At 46.4% G+C, this 21,947-nt stretch overlaps 1 protein-coding gene across 5 annotated transcripts in view; it reads left to right on the forward strand.

Moving 5' to 3' along the window:
• The window catches only part of Phc2 (polyhomeotic homolog 2), a 106,377-nt gene that overhangs the window by 63,706 nt on the left and 20,724 nt on the right, over positions 1-21,947 (forward strand). For 4 of the 5 annotated variants that reach the window (XM_047542125.1, XM_047542142.1, XM_047542117.1 and 1 more), the window contains 2 exons: positions 12,012-12,421; positions 12,652-12,817. In XM_047542125.1, the coding sequence (XP_047398081.1) occupies positions 12,012-12,421; positions 12,652-12,817 (576 nt within the window). Of the gene's footprint in view, positions 1-12,011; positions 12,422-12,651; positions 12,818-17,435; positions 17,752-21,947 lie in introns of those variants that run through there. The other variant, XM_047542151.1, reaches the window with a different exon arrangement.

Genomic DNA, 21,947 nt, shown 5'->3' on the forward strand with positions numbered 1-21,947 from the left:
CACTGTGGTCACATACCTGAGAAAACCACTAACCCTCTGCCCTTATCCAGATCATTTTACAATTCAATCTAACTTGCATATTTTTTCTTGAAAAGCTACTATGTGTTTACACTAGATTAAAATCAAGATCATCTAAGCATGAGTGTGTGTGTGTGTGTGTGTGTGTGTGTCTATGTGCACATTTGCATACATGCACAGTTCTAGGGATTGAACCCAGGGCCTCACACAAACTAGGCAAGCAATCTACTGCTGAGCTACATCCCCAGCCTTTTTTTTTTTTTTTTTGAGACAGGGTCTTACTAAGTTGCTGAGAATGGCCTCAAACTTGCAATCCTCCTGCCCCAGTCTCCCTAGTAGCTGAGTTACAGCCACTGGGTCCAGCGCACTTCTTACCAGTGACTTCTTACATAAAGTAGTGTGCAGAAAGGAAGAAACCAGACAAATAAGCAAATCCATTCAATTTCATAATCCTATTAGGTACCGTGGGACACAGATGATCACCTCGCTGCCGGGCACAGTGGGTCAGAGGTGCCACCTCCTGAGTCTGGAAGCATGACCAGTGACCCGGCAGACGAAGCGAGAAACTGCATCCCAGGTAGACTGAGGGAAGCACAGGGAGGGCACGATGCCGAGCTGGAAAAAAGCTGAGCTGACCTAATTTATTCATTTTTTGAGACTTCAGAAACCACCTGGGACAAAGGGCCAGTTGCTGCCTCCCTGTGGTCACCTCTGAGTGAGGAAGGCAACGCCCTGCAGAAGCCCCATGGCTCCCGGGGATCTCAGTGTCTGACGTTGCCTTCTCCGGGGACTCCAACCTCTTCCTTTTAAGGAAAAAGAAACTGAGGCTCAAAATGGTCAAAACAAGGGAATCTTACAGTGTGCCGACAGCAGCCTGCACCACAGCTGGAAGTCGGAAGCTGCATTTCTTCTACATTCTCATCCAATCCACAGCCCTTGAGCAACACCAGGGCTCAGGACTTCCTGAGAACCCCGTTGCTGCCAGTCCGACATATAGCTTCCCTCTAAACCTAAACAAGCCCACCAAAGCCTAAGGACTTAGCAGTTCTTGGGTTGTTCCTCCTACTAGGCATCTCTGAGTTCTCAAGGAAACAGACAGAAAGGGGACCAGTACTTAGGGAAAGTCCATTGTGTGCTAATCTGCTAGGCATTTAAACCTTAAAAAGAACCCTGAGGGTAGAGGTTTGCCCATTTTATAGATAAGAAAACTGAGGCCCAGGGAGAACTTAGTACATACTAAGTTCTTAAGGTTACCTAAGTAGTAAATGACAGAGTTGGGACCTAACTCCACATCTGGCAGAGTCAGCTTCTGTCCTTAATCAAGCCATGTTGCCCTTAGTCTTATGTTGCTTTGGGTCCTTCTTGGCCTTGCCAGATCCTGACCCAAAGTTCAGAGAGTCCAGGGATTCTAAGACTGTTTGGAGTTTGTAGAGATGGTGACAGGCTTTCTCCTCTTGAGCCTGTAAACACCATTGAGTAACAGGCTTGAGATCCAGGGGCCGAGGTGTGGCTGGGACCAGCAGCATGTGCCTGTGATGCAGCACAGGGACCAGGGGCCCCACCACGCTCTCCACGGAGCAGCTGTGAACTGAGTGCTTACTACAAAGAGCCTCTCCCCAGAGACGCAGATCAGCGGGCTTTGCATTGTTCCTGCCGCCCAACGGCCTGTCCTGGTCTTCCCACCCCTCCCCTCTACAAGCCCTTGGTTCCACTCCCCCACTCCTGCCTCCCAAATACAAGGCAGCCTGGGAGGCTTAGGAGTGGCAGACCCTCTGAGGGCCTCCGGAACAAAAAGCCTAAAATAATTCTTCTGGCCTGATGGGGGGCAGCCTGGAGCAGCACCTGTCTCGGGCTCCTCAGTTCCCCAGCAGAGGTGGCTTCTGGCCCCCTACCCTGAGGACCCACTGTGAATGAACCAAGGAGGGAAAGAGCTGAGGGAAGGGTGTGACGCGGAGAATGTGCGTGTTTTGTTTGCTATTGGAGCATTTTTTGAGCGACTGGCCTGCAGCCCCCAGGGAAAGTAGCCAGTGGAGACCCGTGGCGGGGGCGGAGGGGGGCATGTGTTCTCCTGGGGGTGTTTCCTCCCAGAGAGGCAAGCCCTCCAGTCCCAGCTGGGACTGCTCCCACTGACAGCTGTTTGGGGGCAAAGCCCCTCCCCCATGGCAAGCTCCCTGCTGTTCCTGCTCCTGTCACCTTGGCAACCAGCTTCTTTAGGCTCTGCAAATAGAAAAGGTCCCTTATGCCCTGCAAGGGGGTGGGGTGGGGGAGGGGACTACAGGGAGGAAGGGAGCCTGAGGTTGGGCTTCGGAGGGGAAGGCAAAGGTCTGGTCTTGCCCTTCTCAGTGCTAGGAGGACTGGACCACAGAGGACAGAAGAGGGGCAGGCAGCAAGGGTCTCATGGGCCTGGCTTCCTGGGAAGCTGAGTCCTAAGGGAGTTGGGCCACGGCTCTAGCTGGGAGGCTTAGTTCTTGGAGTCCTCATTGTAGAGGATAAGCTCCGGCCTTTGGGTGCACATTGGGCCCAAAGGTGAGGAGAAAGTTGCTGACCCGGAGGGGGATGCTGTGATAAAAGGGAGTTGTTGGATCATTGAAAATCTGGGGTCCTTTTCACCCAGTCTGCCTCCAGATGCCAGCTCTTTGTTCCATATCCTCAACCCGCCTCAGGACACTGAAGAGAGAATTCTCTGTTGGGCAGGCCTGCCACATAGCTGCTTTGTTTAATCACAGAGCGTATTCTGTGTCAGGGCACAGAGATTTCCATCTGTAATAGACCGGACAGAGTGATGCTTGCTGATTTTTGGATTCTCTGGTACCAGGTTTCCCTTCCAAAGCAGCCACCAAATGATGGAGTAAACACACTTGCACTTAGAGCATCCAGCTAACAGCAATGCATGCAGGTGAGCTTGTTATCTCGCTGGATATCAAAATTCTCATCAATTCTAACACTGAAATCATAGAACTGGTCATGCTGGTCATTTCAACTATCTACTGTTGGATCAAATTTAGATGAGGAAGAATCTCTTCTTACTATTCAGGAGGAAAAATCCAGAAGCTATAGGTTAGCAGTAGAGGAGTTTTATATTTTGCTTAACATCCTTCACTGCATATATATGTATGTGTGTTTACGTGTGTGTGTGTGTATGTGTGTGTGTGTGTGTGTGTGTGTGGAGACAGAGAGAGAGAGAGAGAGAGAGAGAGAGAGAGAGAGAGAGCCAACTGTGATACACAAAGGTCCTTGAAATTATTGGTCTTCCTTCTTTCCTGAAATTCTTTACCTTAGGCTTCTATTATACTACTTCCCTGGTTGCTACCAATTAATAGTTTCTAGTTAGTGAAAAACCATATTCTAGGTATTGTTCAGTTTATCTACATATCTCATTTAATCCTAATAGTGATTATTCCATTGCACAAATCAAGATCCAGCTCAGAAAGAAAAATATTTAACTGTCATTCCCAAATGACTTTTCTGTCTCTTGTTCATTTAGCACCTATTATGTGCCAAACATTATTCTAAGCACTGCAGGTGTTACAAAACTGAATAAGAGCTGAAATTTTAATAGGGGTTTGGAAACCTAGGTTGTGCTTTAAAAAAATGAGTCCATTTCAAGAATGAAACAGGAGGATTATCTCAGCCGGCACTGGGAAGCACCTAAGCCCAAAGTGGCCACATACTTATGTGACCATCTGTGTATGGAGGTAGGACCTGTCCTTGCCTTTTCCTTTGCCCTGCTGCCATTAGCTGTGGGTCTCCTCATTCCTTTGCCCCTTGTGTTTATTTAACTCTTACAGGAACTTGTCTGTTCCCCCGTCTCAGATACCTGACACTTGTTTGCCAGTAGCTTCTCAATATATGTCCATCCCTGTTCTCATGCCCTCTCTCCAGAGATTTCCAGCTTCTATAGGGTATTCCTACTTGGGTGTCATCCCACTTCATACCATTTTTTTTCCATCTGGAGAATTACATGAACAAAACAAAAACAAAACCCCTGAAGTCTTCCTCTATGGAGAAGTCCCCTTTCCCAGATCCCTGACCACTGTCCACAGTCCCAAGGTCTTCCTGTAGTCCACTTTCCTTTTAGGAGGCAGAATATTCTAGCAGGGAAAGCAGGGGCTTCAGCATTAGACTTGGCTTCAGATCCCAGTTTCATCACTTATTGGTTTAATGGTCAAGTTACTTAACCTCTGTAAACCTGTTTCCTCATCTATAAAACAGAGGCAGTCACATTTCCATAGGCTATATAAATGAATGAGAAGCCTGCAAAAATAGCCAAATCAGAAAATGCTCTTCTCTTTCCCTTCCTGTTCCCCCCTCAGCTTATCACCAGTTGATCACCGGGCTCTGATGATAGATCCTCTGTACTGGCTTCCTGCTCTGCTCAGGGCCAGCTGACTAGATGAGGTCTAACTGATCTCCAGGACATCCCTCTCAGCTGTGAGAATCATCTTCCTCAATGGCTGTATTGTTTTTTTCCTGTTTAGAGACCTTGACTGTGTCTGTATTTCCTACCTTGCCAGTTGGAATGTCAAGTCTCTATAAGGGACCACAGTGTCGATGACTACTGATGGATTAACTCTCTGAGCTGTGTGGGACCTTCAGCACCCTCCCACCCTGTCCATCACTCCACCCTGATCGCTATGGCTTCCTCACACAGACCCTCCATTACAGCCAAGCAGATATGGTCTTCTTTCTTCTCCCACTCCCACCCCTTTGTGACTGACCTGACCTGACATATTCCCTTTGCCTCCCTCCGTTCTGCCAGAACACACCCTTTTCATTGTCCGTCCCTCCAAGATTCCCTCCAAGTTCTCAGCAGCCCACAGTTCATATTCCGGGGTTGCTGTATTCACTTGTGTTTGCTGACACTTATTCACTCAATCATAGGCATTTGGGGCATTTGCTGTATGCAAGCCTCTGGGCCTCATCTGTCAAATGAAGTCAGCTCCCCCTCAACCTTCTGCATTGTGGAAGTCATTTGGAAACCGCTCTCAGTTCTTGGTTGTCAAATAAGGACACTGCTCTGTTGCCTCATAGGCTTCTTATTAGGAATAAATGAGATTGAAATTATGAAAATTGTTTGAGAATTTCAAAACAATGGTATTCTTAAAATATCTATCATTCACTGAGCATGTTCTGGGTACCAGTCATTGAGCAAATGCAGTAAACCTCTTTGTGGTTTGAACATAATATTCGATTTGATACTAACAACTACCCCAAATGTTATGTATCACCGTTTACACAATAGGAAGTCAAGATCCAAAGCAGCTTAGGCAGTTTGTCTAAGGTTATAGGTGGCAGAACCAAACCAAACCAAGACCTACCTGACTCTAAAACCCATGCCTGTACCCACTTCTCTGTAGTGTTATCCCTCTGCCAAGGGCAGGGCAGAGGCAGAGATGCAGAAAACAGTTTCTTTTTTAATTCTCCAAGCTACTCAGCAAGAAATCTTGCACACACAAGAGTATTTGGTGGTTTTGCCAGATGGCTGCCAAGCAGACCCAAAGGCATTAAGACTGTAGAATGTGATAGAATGCCCTGCAAGCCTGTTTTTATGACCTAGTTTCCTCTAACAGGGAAACTCCCCTTAGTTCTCCTTCCCCTCTCAAACACCTCCTGGCCCTAAGCCTGGAGGGAATACATCACAGAAAATTCATGTAGAATTGTTTTAGGTCTTTCTAAAAAGAGTACCCTTGCCGGATACCATGGTGCAAATCTATCATCCCAGTGGCTCAGGAGGCTGAGACAGGAGGATCACAAGTTCAAAACAAGCCTCAGCAACTTAGTGAGACCCAGTCTCAAAATGAAAAACAAAAAGGACTGGGGGTGTAGCTCAGTGGTAAAGCACCCCTGGTTAAATCTCCAATACTAGATAGATAGATAGATAGATAGATAGATAGATAGATAGATAGATTTTTAAAAGCACCCATGTCTTTTCATGTGTGTGTGGAGCTCTGACTTCTGGCCAGCTTCAGTCTCAGTCACCTCCTAAAGCCTGGTCACATGAGGCTTCTTTGGAGCAGAGTAACCTCTTGAATATGCTGCACAACTTAGACCCAACCTAAAAGTGCCTCCTCATCTGGCTCCTTCCTACAGACACCCTGGCCTGCAGCTGTACAGGGAGCTCTGTGAGTCCCTTAATATGCCACGAGGCCTGTGCCTCATCTGGCTCCTTCCTACAGACACCCTGGCCTGCAGCTGTACAGGGAGCTCTGTGAGTCCCTTAATATGCCACGAGGCCTGTGCCTCCAGGTCTCCCCATATACTGTTCCTTTTGTAAACTTTCTAACACTGAACCATGTTGAGCATCTCCTGAGGGAAGCTTTCTCTGCCCTCCTTCCAAAGCCAAATCCTCTTTTCCGTGTTCTTATTATTCTGTACTTATCTCCTATCACAACATTTAACAAATTATGCTGAGAGTCTCTGTCTACCATCTGTCTCTTTTACTAGACTGTAATCTATTCTAGGGACCATGTTTTATCCAGCATCAAGCATAGTGCTTCCTCTATAGTAGGTGCTTAATAAATATTGACTGAATGAATGGTTGAAAGCATATCTTCACTGAACTTTTTAAATCTCGAAAAGTAGTGGTTGGTTAAAAGATACACCATTTCTCTCCCACAGGCATCCTCCAAATTCCAGTGTGTTATAGTGGACTCCCAGAAAAATAAGGGCATAGTCAGGCCCACCACCTGTAAACAGGTGTATTATTGTAGTATTTCTGAGACAGTGAGTTTTTTTCTACATGTGTCAAGCCTTGAGATCAATAGAGAACTATTATTGATACATTCTGGCAGTGGATGCATAAAGGAGGTGTGCCAGTGACCCCTCAGTCAGCCCTCCTGCCTGTGAGATCTTAATCCTCTTGTTAGTATCAACACACTGGTCTGGAAGCAGTGAATTGGCCTCTTCAGATTCTAAGGAGGCAATTCAGGTTAGAGCACCAGCCAGGAAGTTGAGCGTTGCTTCAAAGGAGTCTCTCCTTTGAGTGAAGTCCTAATTTGCAAAGGCCCTGGGCCTGCCTGTCCTCTGCTCCATAACACAAAGGATTGATCAGCCTTTGCAAAGCTGTGGTTGAGATCCCACAGAAACAACCCATGTTTCTTAGAAGCAATGAGCTCTCTGCCAGCAAGGGAATGGGAGCTGGGGAGAAGGAAGCTATTTGTCTTTAGGAAGAAATAAGAAGAAAGGTCCAGAGAGATTTTGGTACATTAACATTTCACAAACTGATATACCTAGCCTAGCTGGACGAGAGAGGGACATGACTTCTGGTACTGTGGCCTCACTGCCCCAAAATTGAGCAGGGAGGGCAGGAAAGAGAGAACGAATTGATCTCGTCATGATCATCAGAAGACATTTGCTGAGCTCCTACAAACATGCCAAGTATCATGTTAGACAAAGCAGAGGGTAAAAGAAGCACAGCTTTAATTCAATTAGAGCACATCTTTTAGATTAAAAAATAAGACTCAAAAACTTTGACTCAAAAAGCATATAGTCTTTTTGAAGAGATAGGACATCTACACACAAAATAATAAAAGTATTCCCCTTTCATTTAATCTAAGACATCTCTGATTGTAAGATGCACTGTTATTTTATTAATTCTAAGAAAGAAGCTAACATCAGCTATAATACACAGTCCAATTCTGAAGATGCTAAAATGGAGGGGGATAATCAATTTTTTAAAATCAGAGAAATATGTATATAGGAGAATACATGTTAAGTCAAATGAATCCAACAAAGTATGTAGGAACTCCAGGGAAACACCAGTAACTGAGGTTAAGATGAACAGGGTGAAAGCAGGAACTGAGGCCCAGCCAAAGTCCCTTAAACCTGAGATCACTGAAGCAGAAGGCGGGCATCCCAGCGGGCGGAAGCACTGGGACTGAGGCCAAAAAGGCATGAGAGGACAGTAAGTTTCCCCGCACGATGAGGGACTAGACCAGAGAATCATCCAGGTTATGATAGGCTGGATGGGCATGAGGTTCAACCATGTGGCCTGCGTGGCCTGTGGGATGATAGCCACCTCACCCCTGCACTGGCTCTGAGGAGAACGAGTCGGAGCGTACCATCACTCACTCACTCCATGGTGCTGACCAAGCATCTACTAAATTCAAGGAACTCTGGAAGAAACAATTGAGTTACATAAATCTTGAGATGAGTCATTTACTGAAATAACTACAGGATAGATATCATGCCTACCCTCATTTTAAAGATGATGGTAAAAGGGTACAAGTTACACAGATAGTAGGCAGCAGAGTTGGGATTCAAATCCAAGCATTTTGACTCTAGAAGTCACATTAACTGCTGGGCACACTGCATCTCAGAGGGCAGTGCTAATCTGAAAAACCTCGGTGGCCGTTCAGAAAATGGAAGAGTTCCTTTGGCTATATGGATCAAGGAAGAATGACAAGGATCTGGTTTGTGACACTCTAAATAGTATGAGAAAAAGCTCTACAGGGGACAGGGGACAGTGAACAGTAAAGATTGCTTGGGTCAAAGAAATAATAAAAATCAAAAGGTTAGTTTACACTGAAAAGAGATCTTGAATGCCAGGGGCTTGGGACAATTGCAGATAAAGGAGAGTCCTCTGTGGCTTTCAGCCAAGGGTCAGATCTGGGCGCTAGGAAAGATTAATTTGCACTCTACTCATGAGATGGATTATACCAGAAAGAAACTGGAATCACGAAGAACAGTTACAAAATTACTGCAATACTCTAAGCAAAAGAATTTTTGACCCTAGATAATGCTGGCGTTAAACCATGGTGTTTTTTGGTTTTTTATTTTTATTTTTTGTTCTTGTTGTTTGTTTTTTAATTAATTTCAAAAATACCTATGCACTCCTTTGAAATACCTTTGGGTCTTTAATCTATGAACTTATTTAAGCTTCATGAGCTTTATTTCCAGGTTGGGTTATAGTGGCATTTTTTGTCCTGAAACGATTCCCTTTAGTTTCCTATGAGCAGTACAGGTTAGGGGAGAGAAGGGAATAGGATGGGAAGTGCAGGAAAAGAGGGCCAGGAGGCCAGCCATTTCCTCTCCCAGCCTTTGGTATTAGCTTTCAGTCACTGTAGCAAATACCTAAGCTAATCAACTTATAAAGAGAAAAGGTTTCTTTGGGCTCACAGTTTTAGAGGTTCCAGGCTGTGATTGGTTGACCCCATTGTTTTGGGCCTGTGGTCGGGCAGCACATTGTGTCAGAAGCACATGGCTGAGCAAAACTACTCACCTCGTGGCCAGGAAGCAAAAGAGGGAGGAGGGGTCAGAGGTCCCATAATCCCCTTCAGGGGCACTCCCCTGAGACTAAAGTTCTCCCGTAGGCTCCCACCTCCCAAAGCACCACCTTGGAACCAAGCCTTCAGCACATGGACCTTTGGTGGTCATTTAAGGTCCAAACTACAGCATTTGGTACAACAAATATGTACTGTCTCTAAATGTATTCTCTGTCCTCTACAGATTTAGAGTCTTTTACCTCTTCTACCTTTTTTTTTCTCATCTTATTAATCCTGAATTTTAAGTCTTCCTACTGTAACCACCCCATCAAGTTGTACAGTTAGAGAACATTTGTGCGAGCACCTAGCCCAGACCTCTTCTGCCACTGGGAAAAGCTGAAGGTCTGACCACACCATCATCAGGTGGTGGTACATGCCACTGATACTCTTAGCTCCCCTGATATGGACCACTTCCAACTCTAACCTCAGCTGGGCAGCCCTTGGGATGACTCTGTCCAGGGCAGTGGGTTGCAAGTGACAATGCCCATCATTTGCAGGTCCTTTTGGCCACTGGGGTCTAATAGTGTATGCATGGCATCTACAGTATCTCACAGGTGCCTTATCAAGAGTTGTCTTCAAAATACCTGAGTGTTAAATTTATCTGATGAACATTCCTTGCCGATTGTTAACCTTGGAGCTATCTGATGTAGCATTAGGAGATAGGACTTAGATTGGGGTCAGGGACAATTTATAATCACCAAATGCCTGCTGGCAATTTCTACCAAGGTCCCACCATCGCCTCAAACTCAACACCACATCAATGACAAGTTTCCTAACTCCCTCATCCAGGGTAATTCAGATTAAAATCTTATGGGCCATCCAAATTCCCTCTGTCTGTCTACAGCAGTCAGTCACCAAGACCATAGTGACTTTACTGCGTATTGTGTCTTGTTTCTGTTCTCTCTTTTCCATTCCTGTTGCCATCCTGCTTGGAATTCCAGTGGGCTGTGATGAGATAATCTGAAACTTGCATGTATAGAGACAAAAATTTTAAAAAGAAGGTACCTCCCCTAACTCAGTTTGAAATCTGTGTGCCTGTAGCATCACAGAATTCTTTTTAAAATATTAGCTTGAGACCCGGAAGTTGCCTTTTTCTTGGTTATGAGCCTCTAGTTGTAAAATCCACGTGTAAGCTTCCAGCTGTGACTACCAGTGCATTTACATGCCACAGACTCCTCCTGTGGCTCTGCAGCTGTGGGAGTCTGTAGAGGGTAGCTTCTATGTGGGGTAGAATCACCTGAGCTACCCTGGATGCCACTAGATAGAGGGATTTGTGGAGGACAATCAACCTCTGAGCTGAATTCCCTGAGTCCTTACTATATACAGAGCAGCTGCTAGATGCTAAAGGGAATATTATAAAATATAAGCTTCCTTAATCTCAAAGAGTCAGCCTGGTTAAAATAACAGAAAGAAAAGCTAGTAACACATAGAAACAAAGAGATTCCAGATCAGGTCAGGCATGGTGACACATGCCTGTAATCCCAGCCACTGGGGAGGCTGAGGCAGGAGGATTGCAAGTTCATGGCCAGCCTCAGCAACTTAGCAAGACCCTGTCTAAAAAGGGAAAGAAAGAGAGAAAGAAATTTATATCGGGTCAGATGTGGTGGTTCATGCCTGTAATCCAAGCTGCTTGAGGAGCCAAGGCAGGGGGATCACAAGTTCAAGGCCAGCCTCAGCAATTTAGCAAAACCCTATCTCAAAATTTAAAAAAAAGAACATTAAAGGATTAGGGATGTAACTCAGTGGTAAAGAACCCCTGGGTTCAATTCCCAGTACAGGAAGGAAGGAAGGAAGAGAAAAGAAAGAAAGGAATTCCAGATCAGGACATGTTTTAACTTCTTGTAAATAAACTGAACTACTCTCCGCCCTATGTGAGGTTCAGGAAAAATAGATACATTGTAGCTTCCGACCACAGGGGATTCATGACTTGAAAAAGAAGACAGATAAGAAGCAATATAACCCACCAAGATAAACATTATTATGACAGAGGTAAACCAAGGATGCTTTGAGAACCAAACCAAGACTGAAATACTGTTTATAATTGTATGTAGCAATGATTAAGTATGGCTGAGTGCCAGGAACTGCTATACACATTATGTCATTTTCTTACATTTTATTCTCAGGTTTTTCCCTTTCATTTCATCTTTGCAATGATTTTCTGGGCAGAAACTAATAATTTCTAATTTTTGGATTAGGATGGTGGGTCTTGGAGAAGTTAGATAGCTAGTTCAGCTTCCATGGTTGGTAAAAAAAAAAAAAAAAGCTGGGTCTGCTTAATGCCAGTGTTGAAGGACTGTTGTGTCCGCTGACTCTTCTTCTAGGAGGCCCAGCCTGGGCAGAGCCAGAAGGATGGATAAGGATGAACCACACAGAGCTGGGCTGGGTGGCGAGGAGGTTGCAGATATTGCAGGCACCGATAACAGCAAGTGCAGGGCATGGAAGAGAGAATCCAGCGTTTCTCTGAACGACTGGAATGGTCAAAGAAGTCTTCACAGGGGAAGTGAGTTTTGAGTCAGGCGTTGACGGGCAGCCGTAGAGCCCAGCGTTTGGCATAAAAGAAAGGCAAGAAGGGAGCATGTGCTGGGCCCTGGCATTGACCAGGCCAGGTTCTAGGTGAAACACAAAAGGGATGATGGCAAGAAACTCGGCATTGGGGAAGCGGGAGGGGCAGGCGAGGGCCCCGGCAGATGAGCGTCAGCCGTGCCTTCTAACCTGGTCTTTCCCCTCCAGCTTATGCTCAGCTGCAGCCACACCAGCTCCTCTCGCAGCCATCCTCAAAGCACCTGCAGCCCCAGTTTGTGATCCAACAGCAGCCGCAGCCACAGCCGCAGCAGACCCAGCCACCACGGCCTGCGCCCCAAACCCAATCCCAGCCCCAGCTCACCTCAGTCCCTCCGAGCCTGGCCCTGCAGCCCGGCTCAGAAGCCCACACCATGCCCCTGGGTCCCGTTACACCCACCCTGCCCCTCCAGTGTCCCACTGCCAATCTGCACAAGCCCTGCAGCGGTCAGCAGAGCCACCCTCCCACGCCAGACCCTGGGCCTCAGAATGGACATCCCGAGGGCATGTCCCACACCCCTCAGCGCAGGTTCCAACACACCTCAGCTGTCATCTTACAACTACAGCCTGCTTCACCAGTGGTGAGTAAGCTGATCCCAGTGTGCGGAGCGACTGGGGAGGCCACAGCCCCATTTGGATGTGTTTCTGGGTAGGCCGAGTGTTGAAGTCACCTCTGGGTGTTCCAAGGAAGAAGATGACTGAATCTTAAAGTCCTTGCCTGCTGCCACAAGCTCCACAGAAACGGGGGTAGTATCCAAGAATACAGAGGCAATTGATGAGAAGACCAATCTTTCTGTCCTGCCCCTAACAGCCCCAGCTGTGCCCCCCTGATGACTGGAAGGAAGTAGGACCTGGGGAGAAGAGTGTGCCTGAGACTCGGTCAGGTCCATCGCCACACCAGCAAGCCATTGTCACTGCCATGCCTGGTGGCCTGCCTGTACCCAAGAGCCCTAACATCCAGCAGTCTCCAGCTCACGGTATGAAGCGTAGTGGGGCCCTTGGAGGAGGGGAGGAAGTCGTTCTTCCTAGCCATCCCCTGGAACACTTCACCTGGGCATCTAGAACGGGAGGGTAAACTGCGGCAAGCCCAGTGAGGCAACAAGAACCTGGGCAGTTGGAAACAGGAGGGAAATGAGAAGCCGAATCAGGGATACAGACGGAGGACCCAGAAGACATAGAAGTAAGTTGGTAGAGAAAGAAAAGGAGAGTTGAAAGTTCTAGAGCCAGACTCTGAAGCGTACGTTGTCACTGGTGTCAAATGTATGTGCACATAGACGCACCAGGTTGAGAGTCGAGGCAAAGTATCTAGTGGTTGATTGTTTGCTTCATTTAGTATGAGAGGGAATTCTTGACATTGGAAATATGGCAAGATGGTTGCCATATCTCAAAGATAAGGGTAATGCCTAAGGGCATCTAGAAGGAATTGTACCCAGCCCTGGAGTCCCCACCTGCCTGAGTTTCAAGTGGACTTCTCCACTGCCCAGGCTTCAGGAAACGGCTGGATCCCTTGGCCGGCCCAGATGGGAGAGTCACAGCAGGACCTCCACCCGCTGTGGAGATCCATTTGCTTCACTTTCCCTCTGCCAGCTCGCGCAGCAATCTTGGCCCACATCTCAGTGACATTTTGAGCCACCGGCCACCTGCAACTCAGGGAGGCAGTTCAGTCACAATGCTAAGTATGTGCTGGGCACGGGGATGGGAGAAGCAAGAGAAAAAGAATTTGGAAATTGAAAAAGAAGAAGGGAGGAGAAAATACTTTGACAAAGGTAGGGCAGAACAGTTTATAAAAAATAGGGGATGAGTTCAAGGAAATGGAAAGCAAAAGAATATGAAGAAAAGAAACCAGAAAAATTAAATATGGGAAAGAGATCATCCATTCTCTTTGTACACTAGCAATAATAAAAGGGTCATCATTTTGGAAAGCAGCCCAGGGGCTAGGGGTTTGGCTTAGTGGCAGAGCACTTGCCTGGCATGCATGGGCCCTTGTGGGCCCCTGGGTTCAGTCCCCAGCACTGGAAAAGAAAAGGGGGGCAGGGGAAGAAAAAAGAAAAGCAGCCTATTTCTTTCTGGAATTGCCCTAATTATCAGAAAGTTGCTTTTCAAAGTAAGCCAAAACCTGCCCTTCTGGAATTTGACCATCGTTGATGACAATTCTGTCTTATAAATTGTAACAGAGTCCATTCACAGTGTCATAGACAGTTGTGTGTCTCCAGCATCTTCCTCACATAAAAAAAGAAAAGTGAGGATATGCATGGTGGTGCATGCCTGTAATCGCAGCAAAATTGGGAGGCCGAGGCAGGAGGATCACAAGTTCAAGGCCAGCCTCAGCAACTTAGAGAGGCCCTCAATAATTTAAGGAGACCGTGTCTCAAAAATTTAAAAAGAAGGGAGGGCTGGATGGAGATCAGGGGCAAAGCACCAGCAGATTCTGTCCTCAGTTCTTAAAAAAAAAAAAAAAAAGACATCAAGAAACCCCTCCAGGCTAAAGACCTGAGACTTTTTTATTTTTCTCTATGACATGTCAAAGTCTCCATTCCTACCATTCATTCTGGTCATGCTTATATATCCATATTCTACATTTTCATTGTTTTTTTTCTAAAGTATGATATCCAAAATTAAGCACAGTAGTTCCAAATTTAAAACCCTTTATAAGCCTTTTAAGAAAAAGGCCTATTTCCTAGATCCACTCGAAATGGTAGAAAGGAACAAAAATTTGCTGAGCACCTACTATGTGCTGGATACTATTCTGTCCTTTACTCACACACGAAACCCCTGAGATAATTATTATTATCCCCATGATTCAAATGAAAAAAACCAAAAACCTAAAGGATCTATAGATCAGAGTTGTGAAAGGCCATCACCCTGGCCCTGGTTCCTAGTGAGGGAATTCCTCACCTTCCTTCATCAGGCCATGCCACCGTGGCCCCACGTTAACTCCTCCCATTCATGGGGATGGTGCTGTTGGTTCACAGAGTTCTATGTCAACTGAATTCCAGAGGGTTGGGTTTAGTTTGGGTTTTGTTTTGTTTTTTTCCCCATGAATTACTTTCTTGCCTGGGTGCCTCATTCTCAAACTTTTACAATTTATATTTTGAACCAAAATACAATTAATTTTATCTTCTAAATGTTACCTTGTGAATTTAGCCCATAGTTCCAGCCTAACAAGAAGTTAGTGACAGAGCTGGGGAGATAGCTCAGTTGGTAGAGTGCATGACTTGCATGCACAATGCCCTGGGGTCAATCCCCAGCACCACAAAAACAAAACAAAGAAATTAGTGATAGTTAATGGCTAACATGTATTGAATTCTCTCTGAAAGTCTTTACATGTATTTCCTCATTTAATCCTGACAGTAACCCTCTGAGTAGAAACTATCATTTATTCCCATTTTAAAAATGAGAAAACTGAGGTAGAGAATAAGATGATATGGGGAAGAAATCTTTTATATATGAACTCTTGTTATTCATTATACTATCTCTTCCAATTAACTTTGCCATCTGTAATTATACAGTATGAGTTCCTAGTATTTTACCAATTTGCTGATAAAAGGGTTGTATAGGACCCAACTGAGGATACATACTCTATCTCCATGCTGCTGTTAATCAACATTATTAATTCAAGTATTTGTTATCCAACCACCCCTAAGTGAACTGACATTTGCCTACCTTCTTCCATTGTGTCCATAAAGCTCTCAAAAATTTCTTACTGCCGAGCACAGTGGCGCATGCCTGTAATCCCAGCAGCTCAGGAGGCTGAGGCAGGAGGATCACAAGTTCAAAGCCAGCTTCAGCAACTTAGCCAAGCTCTGAGCAACACAGTGAGACCCTGTCTCTAAATAAAATACAAAAAGGGAGGTCTGGGGATGTGGCTCAGTGATTATGATCAACCCATAACAAGCATCTGCTCTTGAGGTCTTACCTTGTGAAAGAAGTAAGCCTTGCACAGTGGAAACAATTACGGAGCACGCGTGACTTAAATATCCATGCATTCCATGTATGTGTGAATGCCTACTCTGTGCAATACACAGACATAAGGTTTGTCCCAACCTTCAAGGAGCTTAACATCTGCTGGGAAAGATATAAAATACTCAGGAAGAAAATTACTGTGAAAGCTGATGTGCTATGCTAAATGCCATGAAAGAATCTTAGGTAAGTGCTTTACAAGTTGCAAGGAGGGAAATGTTGCTGCCAGGTAGAGATTATAAGGATGGATTCCAGGGAGGAAGTGGCATTGCTATAAAGCAGGGATTGGCAAACTACAGCCCCAGGGCCACATCCATCATAATCCTAGCATTAACAGTCTGCAAGTTAATAATGATTTTAACAATCAAGAGAATATTTCCTGATACAGGAAAATTCTGAGATTCAAATTTCAGTGTTCATAGCCAAGTTCTGTGGCAGCTTTCATACCCCAATGACAGGGTGGAGTAGCTGGGACAGAGACCACGTGGCCTATAAATTCTGAGATATCTCTTCTCTGGTCCCTTACAGAAAGTTTGTCACTGCATTTCTTGAGTCCAGAATATACAAAGTTGAGAAAAGAGCATTCCCAGAAGGTCCAGTGGAGGTTAAGGGGGTGGGGTCAGAAAGTGTGGGTATGTTTGGGGAAAAGAGAGAAGCTGAGTTTTCAATCCCTCATTACCTTAGTTTGTAAACCTAAATATTATATGTGAGAAATGCAAAGGCACAGAGGGGAAGGAAGTGTGAATATTAATTGAAAAGGGATTTGAAAAATTGAAAAATAGTTAAGAAAGAAAAGGAATGGGGGAAAAGAGAGAATAATATAAAACGTGGAAACAAACAAAAGGTATGAGACCGGATGGGTGAAAGAGACAGAATGATGGAGAACAAATATGAATGCCAAGAAAGGCAAAACGGGGGAAATTCGCAGTGGTTTATCCCCAGCTCCTGGGTGAGAATTGCGTCAGTTGTTCATCTTTTGTACCCCACAGGTCTTAGCGTGTTTTCTGAATGAGGGTGTTTCTCCAGGACTGTTCAGGTTTAACTAGTGTGTTCTGGGAAGAGAACGAACATTTATTGGGCTCCCACTGTGCGTCAGGCACTGCAAGCAATTTGTAAATCAGTTAACCCGCACATTAAACCTAACGGGTAGGGATTATGCCCTTTATGGAAGTATGACTGGGTCACTTTAGTCATTACTTCACCTCTCTGATCTTCGGTTCCCAGTGGGGAGGATAATGACCACTTGGAGGGTTATTGTGAGCCCAGGAGAGAGGGTGCGTTCACTTAGGCCCTGACACATGCTCAGTCCCCAATTACTCGTAGTCGTTATTACGATGCTTGTCTCCGAGGCCCCACCGGCAGTGAACCGTCAAGGCGGGAGCCACAGGCCACTCCGCCCCTGGGCACTTCCGCGGGGAACCAGGACAGCAGTGCGCGGGCGCGCCTCGCCTCCCGGGACCAAGAGCCGCTCGCCCAGGCGCTGCCCCGCGGGCCCCGCCGGCCGGCCGCGCCTTCCGGAGGGCGCGGGCGGGGCTCGGCGCACAAAGGAAGCGCGCGGCCCGCGCCCGCGGCCCGCCCCGCGCCCGTCCCGTCCCGCCCCGCCCCGCGCGCCGGCCCCGCCTCGCCCTCGCCCCGCCCCCGGCGGAGGCGGCCGCGGGAGCCGTCCCGGACGCGCCGCATTGTCTCCGCGGCGCTGCAGCCCTCGAGCGCCCGCCGCGCGCGCGCGCAACCCCGGCCGCCACCCGCGCCCCCGCCCGGGCCAGCGCCCCCGCCGCCCTTTGTTGAGGTGGGCCGGTGCGGTCGGATGCGCCGCGGCAGCCCCGGGCCCCGGCTCGGAGGCTCCCGGCGGAGAGGAGGCGGCCCGCCCGGGCCCGGGACCCCGCGCGCGGCGGCGCCGGGCCGAGGGGCTGCATAGGCCCCGCCCGGCCAGGCCCAGCCGGGCCCTGGACAGGTCAGTGCCGGGGCGGGAGAGGGGTTCTCGCCCGGAGGAGCCGGGGGCCGCGCGCCGCGCTGGAAACCCGGCACCGCCCTCCGGGCGGCGCGCGGCGGGCCTACTCGGCTGCCAGGCCGTGCCAGCCGCGGCGCTCGCCGCCTCGGCGCCTGGGAGGTGCCCGGCCGCCGCTGCCTGGCCTGGGGACCCTGCTGCCCCGGCCGCACAGCCCTGGAAGTCGCCGCGTCAGCCTCGCGCGCCGTAGGCTTCCGTGTGTCCCTGTTCCCGTACGCCCCCGCCCCTACTGGTCGCCTCCCCGGGAGCGCGATTTCCCGGGTGGACGGTCCGTTAGAGCAGGACTGCTGGCATCTGCTGCCTTTACTGGGAGCGGACTACCTATCCCGGAGGCGCCTGCGGCCTCGCTGGAGAGTTTTGTTCTTAATCTAGCTCAGCCTCATGAGGTTTTTTATTGGATGGGAAAGGGACAAGCTGTTCTGTGCCTGTCCTCTCTTCCATTTTTAGAAGAGCGTTTTCTCTCCTTCCTGGCCAAATGAAGGTATGCTGCTTTTGTTAATCCTTTGCGTTAAAACTGGGAATTGTTCGATTCTTTATTTAAATCGAAGTCCACAGAGAGGCAAATAATTTGCCCAAGGCCAGGTTGCAAACCAGTGGTGAAGCTGAAGTCTGAACACCTAACCCCCTAGCTCCCGCGTTATTGGATGCCAGTTTGTGCCAGTGCGACCCGCATCTGCCAACCCTACCTTCGCCTTGCTGCCTGAATAGATTTCACTAACACACTTTCGGTTCTGATCAACTTTCCTTCTTACTCCATACTTAGAATGTTTACCAGCTTCGTGTCTTGTCTACAGAGCACACACTTTTTTTCCTGCTTTATAAAAATCAGTGACAGCTTTCCCCTCACATATCTCCCCTCCTGGATTCTTAATCCCCTTCCACTATCATATTGGACCCAAAAGGATCCCATGTGAAATAAGCTACCAACCTAAATCTATCATATGTCCCCAACTTTTCTAGGACACCCCAATTTAAACTGTTCCATCCCATTGCCTTATCAGCCAGAGTGTCTTGATTTTTGATTTAGAAAATAATGTTAGTTTCACTGTACCAGACTCTACTGTCCTGGCCCTTTCCAGCCATTTGGCCCTGGGGCATTACTAGGTAATCCAATTATCATTCACCTGGGATTTTTATTCCCCTCCTGAGTCAACCCAAATCTTGGAATTGCCAGGATTTCTAGGTCAGCATGAACATTACAGGCTCATGAAGCAAGGAAATTCCTTCTTGCTCCTGTATTCCCCATTCCCAATCCTACCTTATATTCCAGTGCAGGGCAGGGCAGGGCAGGGCACCTGTGGTGATGCCTATTGATTAGGGTTTAGCTTTGGTCACAAGGAATAGAGGGCTTCACATCATTTGGACTCTAGAGAGTATCCTACTATATTAGTTGTAGGGTGAGAGATTTTATCTTGAATATTAGTATACCAGCATAGCTAAGTAGTTTGGGTTTCATTTAGTTAGACTGAATACACCTTAAATTTTTAGGTAAAACACTAAAGGGTAAGATACAGTGTTTAAGGTAAAACAGTATTTTAGATAAAACTGCCCTACTCCCTGTGAAGAAATTAAAAGTGCTTTTCACACATAAACCCCAGTGTCTGGATTGGGAATATTCCCACTTTTGAAATCAGCTGATAAATCGTTTTCCACTGTTGATTTCTGCATCTAGGCTTCAACCCCTGCAAGGCAGGGACCATGGCTTCTGGCTTGGCCCCTTCACAAGGGCAGGCTTGTTTCACAGAGGGCCTGGCAGATGGGGAGTGGTGCTCTTTGGGCACCTGCCCTTTCCAGGCCCTGTTTATCACGTGAGCGCTGCTTTTCTGCCCACCCAAGATCTGTTTCTAGGCTTGTCCATACACACTGGGAAGAATAGATGCTTTTTTCCCGTCCAGCCTTTATTTTGAGAAAGTGGGTAGCTTCTTAGTCCACTCTCCTGTTGGTGTCTCAGTTATCCAACTGCTTTTCTACGAGCAGTTTTCCTCCTGTTTTCAGCCCCCCTTATTTTTCCCTCATCTTTTTTTACTGACATGTGGCATCTAAGTTTTTAATGGATGTTGATGTTCTGTCACATACCCATTTTGTGGCCGTCTCCGCTTCTCTCCACATCCCATCTTAATTTCTAATTTACCTTCAAGTGCACATAGTGTATATTATTTCCTTCTCCCAGAGTACGGAGGAAATTGCAGCCTCCTTCCTTCTGTCACAGCTATGGTTCTCCTGCACAGTTCTTCAGCCGTTGCTTCTCTGTACCTTCCCTGGCGGACAGCCTCCTTGGGAACTTGTTTTGTTCTCCAAACATACTCTGTCACTGACTTTCTTGTCCAAGCTGATTGACTCTGAGATTTGTCTTCCTGCCACCAGGACCCCTTCCCCCAGCTCTGACCTATGCCTGTTACTCGTTCTGGCTCAGCCCCAGAATCCACTCTTTTTCAGACCACATCCTTTTCCTGCATTACTCATTTCCTGTCTCAGATGCTTTGGATCCCTTGGTTCTGATCTTTCAGGGGGAGAGGGAATGAACTAAGTGAAGAGGAATAGATGGATAGATGAAATTATGAAATTGAGTTGTTGCCTCTGGCCCTGCATGCTCTTACATAGGTTGCCCACTACCCAGATTGTCTTATTTAAGGAAATGCAGAGAGAGAAAAGGATTACTGTCTCAGAATTAAGAACTTCCCCCTGTGTGCTCAGGAATATCTTATCTGTTTATTTTTTTCTGTTGTAAAATGTGTAAATAGGATGACTGATTGGCTTATACTCTTCCCTCTAGGTCTCTGTCCTCCCTTGGGCTGTGGGACTGATGCTAGGCATTTGGTAACCATTTGCTGAATAAAGTTCACCTACCTCCTGCCAGAGTCCTTCACTTCTAGATAGCATGAGTCAGCAAGCGCAAATGAAATTAAAAACTATTGAATAAAATGGTGGTTTTTGGTTCTGATACTACTGTTCCATGTTAATATGAAATTACCAAAGGTTTTTTTTCCCCTTGAGTCAGTCCATGTTTATATTAAAGTTTGCCCAGCTGTTCAATATTTAATGTCCAGACAGTTGATCCTACCCACAAAAAAAGATTCTGTTGTAAAAAGGTGCCTACTAGAGATGGGAGTAGGGAAATGAATAAAGGGTCTTAAGTGATGGTTTCCTCTTTTATTCCCTTTTTCTTTTGTGCCATTTTGCAATTGGAAGATGAAGATGATGATTTTCTATGGTCAGGAGGAATCTCAGAAAAGTCATTGAGAGTGGCTTTTGGGTACCCCTCAGGAGACTGCCCTGAAGTGAGGCCCAGTGTCTGAGCCTGCCACCCATTCCACCTCCCCCACCCCAATTCCTTTCACATGGAAAAGCCAGGTGAGGTCTGACCATCATATATAGTCTACTTTGACAGGCTCTGGTGCCAGTGACAGAAATCTCTCTCTTCAGTGATTTAACAACTCCAAGCTGGACAACCCCTCAGGGAAGAGGTTTGAACACATATAATTTGTTTTAAATGTTTGTAAGGCATGGATTAAACTACAACATGAGTTGTCATTTAAAAAGACTGAGTATGTTTTCTGTGCCATTTAAGATCATTTTAAATACTTATTCACAAAATCAAGTAGGTGTTAAGTTTCATTTTAAGTGTTCACACTTTAACTTTCATTTTGCATTAACAAGCTTCATCAGAGTTATTTGTAAAGATATTCAGGGACAAACCGTTTTTAATTATACTGTATTTACAATGTGGATATATTGGGAATTGTTAGAATAACCATTTGTTTATCCAACCCAACATTCTTACAAATTCTGGACTTTTTTCTTCATCAGTAACAAAACTAGAATGTAAATGACATGGTCAAGAAATGGACTTTTTAATAGTTCATCAAGAATTATGCAATTTCAAATTACTGGTTCTGGTTTTTGAAGATGAGTATTGTAAGAAACATAGCATGTGATTTAAATAAATTCTTGCTGTGGGATTCATTATAAGACCATCTAAGCCATCATAGTACTTCATAGCTTTTTTTTCTCTTCCTTTCCAAATTACTTATAGTTTAGTGGGGAAGGACGTGCTTTCTTATTCTTTTAATTTCCAAATGATGTCTTAGTTCAGATAAGTCCAAAGAAAAGAACATTCTTTCTACGTCTGCTAAAGAAATGAT

The sequence above is a fragment of the Sciurus carolinensis genome, chromosome 1 (assembly GCF_902686445.1).
Source record: "Sciurus carolinensis chromosome 1, mSciCar1.2, whole genome shotgun sequence".
NCBI lineage: Eukaryota > Metazoa > Chordata > Mammalia > Rodentia > Sciuridae > Sciurus > Sciurus carolinensis.